This window comes from Typopeltis vanoorti, chromosome 21 (genome assembly GCF_054136105.1).
Source record: "Typopeltis vanoorti isolate ZY-2024b chromosome 21, IOZ_Tvanoo_1.0, whole genome shotgun sequence".
NCBI lineage: Eukaryota > Metazoa > Arthropoda > Arachnida > Uropygi > Thelyphonidae > Typopeltis > Typopeltis vanoorti.
In genome coordinates this window covers 73,298,349-73,311,359 of record NC_143569.1, presented here as the reverse complement: position 1 = coordinate 73,311,359, position 13,011 = coordinate 73,298,349, and the positions used below count along the sequence as shown (strand labels likewise).

At 35.0% G+C, this 13,011-nt stretch overlaps 1 protein-coding gene across 2 annotated transcripts in view; it reads left to right on the top strand.

Moving 5' to 3' along the window:
- Wdfy2 (WD repeat and FYVE domain containing 2) overlaps positions 1 to 13,011 on the top strand; it is a 151,888-nt gene that overhangs the window by 18,780 nt on the left and 120,097 nt on the right. The window contains exons 2-3 of one of the 2 annotated variants that reach the window (XM_090410883.1): positions 6,573 to 6,856; positions 10,132 to 10,199. In XM_090410883.1, the coding sequence (XP_090267009.1) occupies positions 6,849 to 6,856; positions 10,132 to 10,199 (76 nt within the window). In that variant the 5' untranslated portion in view covers positions 6,573 to 6,848. The remainder of the gene's footprint in view (positions 1 to 6,572; positions 6,857 to 10,131; positions 10,200 to 13,011) is intronic. The other variant, XM_090410882.1, reaches the window with a different exon arrangement.

The window sequence follows — 13,011 nt, the reverse complement described above, 5'->3', positions numbered from 1 at the left end:
TATAATTGAAGGTTAGATAATTGAGAGATTATTGTGATAAAAAACATAGTACAGTTTAGTGTGTGCAAACAGTGTAAGACAAAACATAGTATACTATCCCTCTCCTCTACACTTGGGTAGTAGCAGTGAGTAGTAGGGGTTAACCCATCTATGCACTTTATGTTGTATGTGTATTTATATTGATATAGTCAACTTAGGCAGTATGTAAGGGAGGGCATGCAAGGATTTGGAGACTTGGATTTAATAATTTCATCAGCAGATGTGATTGTGAGTGGGTGACATTTTCATCATTTGGTGAGACTGACCAAATTATGATCACTTATGACAAGCTCGAAGATGGCTTCGAGCTATACTATGGAATGAGGAGTTAACAGGAGTCAAAAGGCTGAATACACTAGGTGTCAAATGTATAAATGAAGGGATTAAGCATGAAATTTGGCAGAAACTGTGGGGGCAGCACAGGATGAATAAAGGGAAATCATTTGCATGAAGAGTATAAAGAGTAGTCCAGGCAGGTGATGCAGTTGTTCAGAACAGCAAAATTGCAACATAAGCAGAAATTAGCAAATTAGGCCAAGAGAAACCCTAGTTTTTTGGATATGTGGCAAGTAGAAGGAAGAATGATTATGGTAAGATGATAATGGATGAAAATGTGGGATAGTAACTGCTGCAGAGGACATAGCTGAGGTATGTATTCAGTGAATAATTTGTAGTGTGTTTCATCCTCATAAGGATGAAATCATTAGAAGTTCAAGTGTAGAGGAAATAGGAGAGGATGGCTTAATTGTGGACATGAGAAAATAAATGAGCTTGATGTCAGTCTTTTAAGACCAGAACAGGCCACTCTAGGCCTAAATCCTTGAAAAGCACGATGATGATGTCAATAAGGCAATGGGACTGGATGACATATCACCATATGTCTTAAGGGACTGTTCCAGGTAGTTGACAATGACATTTGCATGCCTGTTTAATAAGCATCATACAACAGAGATTGTGGTTAAGGTATTGGAGAGATTAGTGAGAACTTTAATTAGGAAGAAATGGGTTGATAACAGCAGTATTCTCTGTGATTGTCAGTATGAGTTTGTTAAAAGGAAATCATGTTTTACTTATGTAAGATAACAAGGTGGCAAATGTGTTGGACAAGGAAGATATTTATACAGAACTGAGATTTTGTAAACACTTTTGATAGATGTCTATTCAACAATGAAATGGATGGAATTGGATAACCAGAGTTGGATTAGTGACTGACTGTCAGGTATCAGAAAGTTGTATATGGGAGTGCAGTATCTTGAAAGAAGGTCACTAGTCATGTTCTACAGGGTCTGTATTAGGGCCATTGTTGTCCAGCTTGTATATTAATGATATTGGAACAGTTGATGCAAAATTTGGGAGAACATTGTGGAGTCAAGCAGATGTTTTGGCCTTACAGGAGGACTGGAATAATTATATGAATGGACAGGTAAGTGGAACTGGCAGTTCATTGTTGCAAAGTGTAAGGTTTTGAAATTTGGTAAGCAGCAATGGGATGCAAGATATACACTTGGTTGGAAAACTTTGAAGGTGGTGGTAGAAGAGGTGAGAGATCTGAAAGTGATTGTGGACAACGTCCTGAGATTCAGGGGCTACATTGCACAAGTTGTGACATCAGATCAGATTTGGCAATGATGTGGAGGACCCTGACATGCAGAAATAAAGAGGTTATGATGCCATTGTATAAGGCCTTGATCAGGCCTCATATGGATTATTATGCACAGATTTGGTCACCTGGTTTTTATGGTGACTAGGATCTGTTAGAAAGGGTCCAGAGAAGATTCACAAATGTGGTCATTGGTCTTTGGAATGCAAAGTATGAAAACAGATTGAAAGAATGTAATTTGCAAAGCCTTGTGAACAGGAGGAGGAGTAGAGGAGATATGATTGAGGCATGTTATTCAGGGGTTGTTACCAGGTTAACATGGAAGAAATGTTTCATAGAACAGGAGGGGGGGGAACACAAGGCCATTCCTGAAAAGTGTATAATGATGGTATGAGCAAAAGTGAGGATCAGGTTGTTTGTATGGAGAATAGTTGGTGAGTGGAATGCATTGTGTGTGTGTGTGTGTGTGTGTGTGTGTGTGTGTGTGTGTGTGTGTGTGTGTGTGTGTGTGTGTGTGTGTGTGTTGTGAATTCAGACACACTGAATGAGTTTAAGGCATAGTTGGATGAGCTTTATGCATGATAGTACATACTGCCCTCTGAGTTTCTGACTACATGAAGGTCCAATGCTAATAATATTAATGATATGGCACATTTTGTATATGTAGTATGTGAAATAACAATGCTAGTGTTAATTATAATCTATATAAAATGCAAATATACTAGTTAATAATTACTAGGCAAGTTACTGTATTGTAATAACATACACTGTATTGAAGTCCTTGAGGCAAGCATATTTGTGTCTATTAGTTGCATGCATTCTTTGGCTAGTTTTTTTTTTCACAGGAGATGGGACCAGAAAAAGAAATTCATCTATCTCTGTATGATATTTGATACTTTGGTATTTTAACAGCATGATGGGCATTCTGTGGGATTTTTTGGAATTGCATCAAAGCACCTAAATATATTAGAATTTTGAGTTACCAATAAGAGAGAACCAAGTTGTGTAGTATGTTTGAAAGGCAAACTAGTCAAGAAAAGATCAAGGGCATTGAGAGAGAGTGGCGAGGGTTATCTGGTTTTTGTTATTGTGGCAAATAATTCACATCTCTTCCAGTTTGATCAGTGGAATTGGAAAAGGATAAAGGGAAGAGAGGGCAGAGTAATTTTCAGAATTTGAAAGCAATAAAACAGGCAGGATATAACTGGAATGAAGTAAGGAAACAGAGGATTCTAGATTTTACATTTGTTTGGCATCATCATCAGTTGCATCAGTCTTGGGACTGGTAGCTCAGCAGCAGTTTCCTCCATTCTGCTCTGTCATTGGCTTTCTTCTTAACCTCCTGGTAACTCCTCAAACCCGTGCTGTCTTTGACCTGGTCAAGAAAGCTTTTCCTTGGTCTGCCTCCTCTTCTTTTCCCCTCTATTTTGCCTTCAGTTATTCTTTTCACAAGTCCATCATGTCGAAGTATATGTCCAAACCACCTATCCCTTCTAATTTTGATCGATTTTATTAGAGTTCTTGTTTCATTTATCTCTCTCAGGACTTGTTGGTTTGATTTTTTTTTCTGTCCATTTTATTTTGTTCATGCGATGCCAGCATCACATTTCAAAATTTGAAATGTGATATTTGGCATGGGACATTGAATTTGTATTGCACAAAACAGTAGTGCACTCAGGATATAATCTTGGGGGGGGTGTTGAGTAGAAGATTGGAGAATACACACTACGCATCACACATGACCTATGACTGAGCATCTGCAATGATTGCTAATTCATAAGTAGTATAGAAATAGAAGACACAACACAACATAAATAAATAAATAAAAAGAATTTTAATTAGGAAAAGATTTTTGGAAAATTTTCTAGTGTGTTTTTTTTTTTTTTTTCCCCTTTGGGAGGGGCCAGGGCTCCCCTTGGCCTTCCCCTCTGAGTGTGCTACTCTTATGACTGAAGGAATCATACAGAGTATAGTTTGAACAGTTAAGATGTACAGCAGTCTTTCAGGTTGAGTCAGAAATAGGCCTGGTCTTGGATATCTGTAACTGGTGATGTACACTATTTATGCCAGTGTTTGTTATGGATATTGGTGAAATAGATGTAGACTTTTTTTTTTTTTTTGGTAACTTTTTATTTCAATACTTGGCTTATTTTTTGGAGGGGGAGATTAAACTATTGTGACACTGTGATTGTTATTCTATTTGTGATTGTTCATTTTAGTGAATCATTTGGAGAAAAAGCTCCTTGAGTTAATAAAGCTTGTCTTTAAAAAAAAAAATAAATAAATAAATAAAACTGTTGCAATGTTGTGGCCTCGACAGTGTACACCTGCTACACATAGCAGTATTCATGACACCCCTATATGGTCAGAATGTGTCAGCAGGGTTATTATACACCAGCTGATCAGGAACTTATCTGATGTTACTCTCAGGCAGAAACTGAGCACCAACTGATAGACTCTTTCAGCTCTATTTTCTACAGGTAAATCCATGGTCACTGCTCTACTGAACTGGCAATTATCATTCCTCCCTTTTCTAATAGGAGTCCTGTTCAAACAAGTGTAGACATCTCCCAACATCCCTTTTCAATACAGTTGCAAACCCAGATCCATTTCTCTTATCCATCGACCTCTCTCTGGAACAGTCTTCCTCACAAAATGTTCCTCAACAACTATAACATTGTTGTAGTTAACAACATTTCAACTTTTCAAGGAAAATATCAATCAACTTCTTTCTCCACCCTCATCTGTATCTTACACAAGCCACTTGTAGCTTTAGTGCTGTAACTTTTTCCACCTCTTGTGTATGCGATCAGTGTCTGTCCATATCTCTCTCTCTCTCTCTCTTTAGATATATATATATATATATATATAGATATATATAGATAGATAGTCTTGCATACTGTCTAGTGGCTGGTCCCTAGAATTGCTTTATGGTTGTGCTCTCAAATTGTGGTTTTAATCTTCAATATATTTAGCATGTTCTTGAAGGTGGTTATTTTTTACATTGCATAAGAAAAAGGTGGGAGATAGAAAGTGGAATCCTTTATCTGGAGACATGACATGGCATCAGCCACTTCAGGATTCCTAAAAGCAAGGTGATGGTGTTTCACTGTGTATTTGAAGATCATATTCTTTAGTAATTCTAGTTTGTATTTCCTGGTTTGGAAGGTGGAAATATTTTACAGTAGGAAGACTCGCTGAATTCATTGTCTTCCTCTTTGTTGAAATGGGCTACACTGAAAGAAAGCATGGTTAACAGTGGACCAGGAGAAGTAGTGTACTTCACCCCATTAATCCATGAATTATTGTAATAATTTTTTGTCAATTTGTGTGTGTGTGTGTGTTGTTCTTTGTGTTATTAAAAGTTAAATAAAAGTGGTTGAAAAACCCTATGAATGGATGATCATACTCAACAGCTCACTCATTTTTAGTTGCTCTCTAAGTACTATCCGGACATGGTGCTTAGGTGATTCACCTATTATAGCAGATGTTTGTGTGTACATGGTATATCTAGGAGGGAAAGAAATAAGAAAGGAAATTTTGAAAAAAATGAGATAAGGGATACCCTCATCAATTTTCACCTAAGTTTCTTTTATGCTCAGTGCAGAAACAGTTACAGCAAGTATACTTAATCACACAGTTAAAATTTACACCATTAAGTTTTAACTATGTGATTAAGAAGGAAAGCTGCACTGAATGGGAATATCAGAACAGAGTATTTATGTGTAAACTAACAAACATGTTGAGTGTTTAACACATTACCTCTCAGAAATGGAGAAGTTTAAGACATTCTTGTTGAGATTTGATGTATGTAATAGTTTCGTAGCTTTCTTTTTACACTTCCTGATCAAAAATTGTTATGAAGAACTTTGGATTTGTTCTACTGAACTCTTTAACTGGAAGAAATCACAGAGTGGGCAAGACTTGATTTTTTCAAGACTCCTTATATCTTATATCAGGAGTCTTGATCTCAGTGTTCTAAGCAGGCAAATGCTGACCTTCCAATTTGACCTTATTAATATGAAAGACTTTGTTTATAAAAATAAAATTACTGCAAAAAGCCATACTGTGTGCAATGCTATTTTTGTAGGACAACACACAATGGTATGGCTTATTGTCACCTTTATTAATACTGATGTGTGACATACCAATGCAGTACATTTATAAATTTGTAATATTCACTAATTTTTTATACATTTATCTAAATGCAAATAAGCTTAGTAGATTAATGAAATTTACATTTTTCACTTATTAAGATATTTGCTATATTAAACTTTATTTGTATTTGCTACATAAAATTGTTATTAAAATTATACATTTTACTTATTTTTTTTATATCCTTGTACAATCAATTTATGTTTAACTGTTTTATATACACAATTTGCTGTTCTTATTCCAAAAAACATTATCACATTATGAAGTAAAAGTCAGTAAATATTTTGTTTTCTTTTCGTTTCATATCCTTCTGATTTAAAATTTTTCCCGCTAGCAAACAATGAGTATCAGCACCTCCTTGTTTTTTAATTAAAAAAAAAAAATGCTTGTATGTAATTTTTAGATGTTCCATAATTATGTTACCTATTCATTGTTAGAATGCATACTTCCGTTTTTTGTTTATTTTTTTTTGTCATTCCATTTGTTGTTATTATTTTTTTGTTGTTTTTGTTTTGTGCTCTTGAATGACAACCTCTGCTTCATTGTTAATAAATTAGCTAAATTTGAAGGTTACTTTTTCTAACCAGCAAAGAGAAATGAGATGAAACTAGAATTGTATTTATGATATTATTAAAATATGACTATGGGCACTTGTTTGTAAAGAATTTAAATTCTTTAAAAAGAAGACTGCTACTATAAATTAAAGTTTGTCTCATGCTAGATTTGTTTCTTTGATATACTTTCTATAATCACTACACCTAATATCTGTTTTTTGCAGTACATGTACAAAGTAGATGTGGATTGTTTATACATATTGCCTTCGCATTACACTACTCACCCTGAGTTGCTTTGGTATTTCCTTTAAGCAGCAACATGAGAGGTGCCAAGAAAATAAACTTTGGAAAAATTTATTGCTGTTGGAATTTTCATGAAGAAAAGAAACAACAACTTCATTTTATAAGCATAAGTAGGAAGCAAACTATACTTTTCTGAAATCCGCTTCTGCTCTGCAAAGCTGAAATGCAACTACATCTTGTGTAACAACACCAAGTACATGAAAAGGTATTACAAATTGCTGTTTTTTCCTGTATATTTTAATTCGTGCTTTGCCACAACTAAGAGGCTTATTAAATGTCATAGTGATAGTTGAAACGATGTAGATTAGTGAAAAAGCAGTAAGGCCAGTTTCTCATATACTGTGTTTTCCCTCAGTGGAAATACTGACTTTCATTTGAAATTATTGCAGCCATGCCTACAATATAACATGAGCCATTTGACTGCAAAGTATTTTTATATAAGAAAAACATCTGTTTCCTTGCCACAACTTTAGTTTTTATGAGAATTCCATCTATAAAAGGTCCTAAAATCTGATGGGTTAGATAATCTGAGAATTCTACTCTAGAGATCAGATATGGAACTTCAAGTCACTTCAGACTTTTAATAAGCAGAGTGATGGGCTCAAATTGGAATTCATCTATCTAAAGTCCTTCTATAAAATGCTTCTTACATTTTTTTTTATTATTTTCTTTAAAACTGCTAATGTGCTACTTAATTTTTTTTCCTATTCAAAATCAGTATCCATAATATGCTCCTCCGTAGTGCAATTGTAAGAACAATGAAACATTGCAACCTTCAATTGGAAAAGATCTAAGTTTGATTCTTGTCATGATTTAGAGGAATCTTTATATAGGCTTTTTCAGTTGAAGGTGAGTTAGCCAATCTCATACAGAGGTAGCATATTTTTTTTCTCCTGGAAACTCAAGTTTTTCATCCTACATACTGGCAAATCAGCCATGATAACATATGCATTTACAGACAAAACATACTGTGGTGGTAGATGGTTGTTGGTAGTAGTATCATTGTGTGAAGTTGGAGAGGTTAAGTAGTAGGGGAGACAGCACAATGTATGTAGTGGAATAGAGTAGTATCCTCTTGCGAGTCCTTGGAGGCGTCATGTGCGATAATAATATGGACACAGTTGAAAGCAGACTAGAGTTTAATGATAGCAGCTTATTTATATGAACTGTTTCATTCATAGAAAATTAATCAACTGAAAATGTCAAAATGGTGGTTAGATTCTAGGTTTGAGCAAATTTTTTATCATCACTTCAGAAGTTTGAAAAAATCTGTTTGTGAGGTCATAGCAGGTATTCTATCTAAATAATTAAAAGAAGCATTCATATATTAAATGCTTAAATAAACTATAATGAAGTGGCAATTAATTGAAGTGACTGCACTGACATTAGGTTTTGTTGGAAGTGGAATAAATGGGAGATGAAAATGAAGCTAATCACATGAATAAACAGTGTGAACCAACAGGCATCCAAGAGTAGTATGTGGTACAGAATCAAAGAGAAAGTGATGTGGCTCTGTACTTGGTCCTACTTTTTAATTTATACTTCATTGACACTATGAATGCACTTTGGGTCGAAAAGATTACCAACTATGTGTTATATTGATGCAAGAAATTGAGGTCAGGAATTTGGCTATTGACTACTATATATAGTGAGTTGCATTTCAGAAAACATATTGTAGAAGTGGATAAAATAGCATAAAAGGACCACTTGGATTTTTGACAAACACAATATAAGGAAGTTATTATCCCACAATAAACAGTGTGAACCAACAGGCATCCAAGAGTAGTATATGGTACAGAATCAAAGAGAAAGTGGTGTAGCTCTGTACTTGGTCCTACTTTTTAATTTATACTTCAGTGACACTATGAATGCACTTTGGGTCAAAAAGATTACCAACGATGTGTTATATTGATGCAAGAAATTGAGGGCAGGAATTTGGCTACTGACTACTGTATATAGTGAGTTGCATTTCGGAACACATATTGTAGAAGTGGATAAAATAGCATAAAAGGACCACTTGGATTTTTGACAAACATGATATAAGGACAAACACTTTAAAGCTTTGTATGACTACTGTACTCAGATTTGGCTGCCAGGTTCTCTTGAAAATGAGGTATTGGAAGGGATTCAGAGGTAGATGACCAAGGCGGTAGAATGCTTCTTATGAGCGTAGACTGTTGGTTACAAAAATTGATTGATAGGTGGAGGGGAAGTGATATGATAGAAACATAAGTTATCTAAGTGGTTTTATAGAATAGAAGCAAGAGAAATTTTTCATTAGCTAATATGGGGAGAGAAGGAACAAGGATTCACTTTTGGAAATTGTGTTTAGCAAAGACGTGAGGATTTTGTTGGAGAGTTGTGTAATGGGTTCCTTGAGGTAGTTGGAAAGACATTTTCAGTGAATGAGAAGAATGCTAGGTATTGTGTTAATAATAATTAATAATATGAGTTGGGACTTTATGAAGATGTGTGGCAATAATTATAAAATTCATATCTTCTAAGCCCATTTTATAACCATTTTTAGTTATAGACTTCCTCATTTGTGCTGTTGAAAGCTTTCTAGTGCCAACATCCAGCTGTCGCCACTAGATCCTACTTCCATCTCCTCTCTTGTCATCCAGTCATTTATCTTCCTTCATATGAATGCCACTGGGTAATTGCCTATTATCACTTCCATGCAGTATGTCCTGTCCATCTTAATTTAAAAATTTCTTCTTCTATATTCAACACTTTTTCTTTATTGTCTTCATTCTTTATTTTTTCTTGTTAGATGTTCAACATGGTTCTCTACATTTTGCGCTCAGTTTTTCTTATTCTGTTCAGCATTTGTTTGGTTTTTGGCCATGTCTTATTTGTATGTCATAACTGGATTGACACGGTTGAAATGTTTTGGTTCTGTTTTCAGGTGTAAGTATTCTAACCAAATCTGCTGCACCTTTGACACCAAGTTTAGAATGCAAAGTGTACAGTTGTTGTATACCATACTGTTAGCAGTTTTGGTTTCAAGCATATATTTGCTTTTGCTTGGTTAAGAAATGCAGATTTTTATACTTCTGGACTGAAATACTTATAATTGTAAAGCCAGTGCATTTCAGCTTTAATTTGATAGGGTTGTTTCTTTAAATTATAATCATAAAACAAGAAAATTCTTTGAAGCATAACATAAATGTACTCTTTTGTAAGTGACAACAGTAAATAAACCAGACCATGCTATTGTGTTCATGTGATGGAGAGTACCAAAAGTTTTTTTTTTTTAAGTCGGCATGTGATAGAGTAGTAAGTATTGATTAGTGTTCTATATATTGCTATTTGCATTAATTCATTTGCTTTAATTAACACATGTAGCAATTCTCCAAGAAGCACATATCTAGCTCCTGACAGTTGTAAATATATATACAATAAATTGTACAATTTAAGGATTTATTTTATTACAAATACACACACACACTGATCTTTATTTTTCACTCTTTTCTCTAGGACAGTAAGAGTTTGGCTAAAAAGGGATACGGGACAGTACTGGCCAAGTATTTGTCACTATATGCCTTGTAAGTTACTTTAGCATATTTTTAATATTAATTCATAATAACATAATGTAAAAACTGTTTCTGTTTGTGAATTTTTGCTTCATTCCACGTTTTCTTACCTTAGCATATTTGTTGAATTGATGACAGCTAAATATAGTTGAATGACATATAACATTATCAGTAGTTAACATTCTGAATGCTTATGTTACATATTTCATTATTCTTCATGATTCTACACAAGATAACATTGTAATGAATTCTTATATAGAAAGTTTTTTCACTTGATTGCAGAAATTATATTTGTCAAGAAATTATATTCCTTTACCAAAATGAAAGCAAAGTTTGCACATGAAGTATCATCATGACTAGGCTGCTTGTATATACAGACTATTGACTCATGTTAGTTGCCTCAGTATCTAATATTCAAAACTCGCTTCCTTTCAGACATTTATAATGTTATGCATTATGGAAAGGATCACTACCCAGACCAGTTTGACCTTTATTGCGGTCTCATCAATGTGAGTCAAACGCAGAAAGATACCAAGGCAAGTTTAGGTGAGATGAGGCAAGTATAACTTACTTTGCAAACAAGTGAAAAACTTTCTACAACTATCTCTGATCCAAAGTATTTTAATAATAAGGGGATACACTTTTGTTACTTGTATACAGATCTGTTATTAGACATCTTATAGAAACATGTGGTACATGAGGTAAGTTCCATGAGTTATATGAGGTAGGTTCCAAAAGTTTCCAGCCCTGACATACAAAATTCACACCAATTTTAAAATGCCGTGCGTGACAGAAAAAAAGCTCAAAGAAATCTCAGCAGGGTTGAAGCTTTCCATAACAACCATTTTTCACATCATTCATGAGACGCTTCACTTGATTAAGGTCAGTGCAAGGTGGGTGCCTCAACTTCTCTCTTCAATTCAGAAGGCGCATTGTGTGACCTGTTCCCACAAGTTTTTAGAACTTGCTAAGGGAATCGGAGAGATGTGCTGTAATCCATTGTAACTGGGGGTGAAACCATGTTCCTTTATTAAGATCTTCTTTCCAAAAGGGAATCCATAGAGTGGCACAAACCAGGTGAAGTACTGCTGAGAAAAGTCAAGGTCACTCAGTCCACAAAGAAAATCATGGCAACAATCTTTCGGGATTGTTGGGGAATTCTCTTGATTGACTTCAAGGAAAGGAATAACACCATGAATGCAGAATATTATGCTTCACTCCTGCACAAACAGCATGGCACCATAAAGGAGAAGAGATGAGGAATGGTGAGTCATGGTGTTTGTTTGCTTCACGACAACGCTCCAGTCCATATGGCTATTGTTGTGAAGGCTGCAATGAAGGACTGTGGCTTTAAGGAGGTTGAACACTCACCCTACGGCATAGATCTAGCACCCAGTGGCTACTTCCTCTTCTTGAAAATGAAGACCTTTGAGGAAGAAAATTTTCTATTTTTTTCAAGGGCATAGAAATGTGAATTCAGAGATGTGAAAAGTGACAGTTTTCTGTTTATCATCTCTAAAAGTTAGTCAGGCTAGAAACATGGAATCATTCTTGTATATTATAAAATGGTTAACAAATGTAAGGAAAATTAGGAACTTAGTATAGACTCATATTTTGCTCAATGTAATAACATGAGCATCATGTTACAGTGAGCAAATGATTGTCAGCATGGATTTATTAAGGGGAGACCATGTTTTAGAATCTGCTTGCTTTTTACAAGGTGACAAATTCACTCGATAAAGGAGATGCATGTACAGTGATGTACTTGGATTTTCAAATGCTTTTGACAAGCTAGTAGTTAAATTGAAACAGATGGGATTAGATAAAAGACTAGTGAGTTGGATAGCTGATTGACTGTCAGGTAGGTATCAGCAAGTTGTGTATGGAGGAGTGGTATTCCAAAAGAGGAAGGTCACTAGTGGAATGCTACGGAAACCATTATTGTTTATTGTGTATATTAATTACCTTTGAACCAGCTTAACTGGAGATGTGCAGCTGTTTGCTGATGATGCAAAGTTGGGAAAAACTATGAGTAATAGAGCAGATGTTGTCTTGCAGGAGGATCTGAATTAACTGAATGGGCAAATGAGTGGAGCTTTCAGGTTAATGTTGCAGAGTGCAAGGTCTTGAAATTTGGCATGCAAGGTTGGGATGCAGAGTATACAATTGAAGAAATTTAAAGAAAATTTTGAGAAAAATGGAGAAATTTTGAAGGAGGTGGACAGAGACTTGAAGTTAAGGGTATTGTAATAGTATTGTAAGAACATCCCAATGGATTATGGCAATAATGAGGAGGGCATTGACTTACAAAAGCATAGGTTTTGTTCCACTTGTATAAGATTTTGATGAAGCTACAAATGAACTACCATATGCAGATTTGGTTGCCTGGTGGTTTTCAAGGGGACAAAGATGTATTGGAGAAAATCCAGAGAAAGTTACTAAGTTAGTGTCTGTGGAATGTCAGATACAAGGAGAGAGAGATTGAGTGAATGCAACTTAGTCTTCTGAATAGAAGAGGGGATATTAGTGAAACATAAGTTGGTGAGTTGTTAACAGATTAATGTGAAAATTTTTCATAGATTAGAGGGAGGCATGGATAAAATTAGAGGCCATTCCTGTAAGCTGTATAAGGAGGGTGTGAGAAGCTAGTTCTTTGTATAGAGAATATTTGGTGAGTGGAATGCATTGCTTGATAGTTTGGTCAGTACAGAAAGTATGAATGGATAGGCACAGTTTGATCTTTTTTTGCACAAGAGAGTATAGACGTCCTACAATGAGTCCTTTGACTCCATGGAGATCAGATGTTAATAATAATAATCATCCA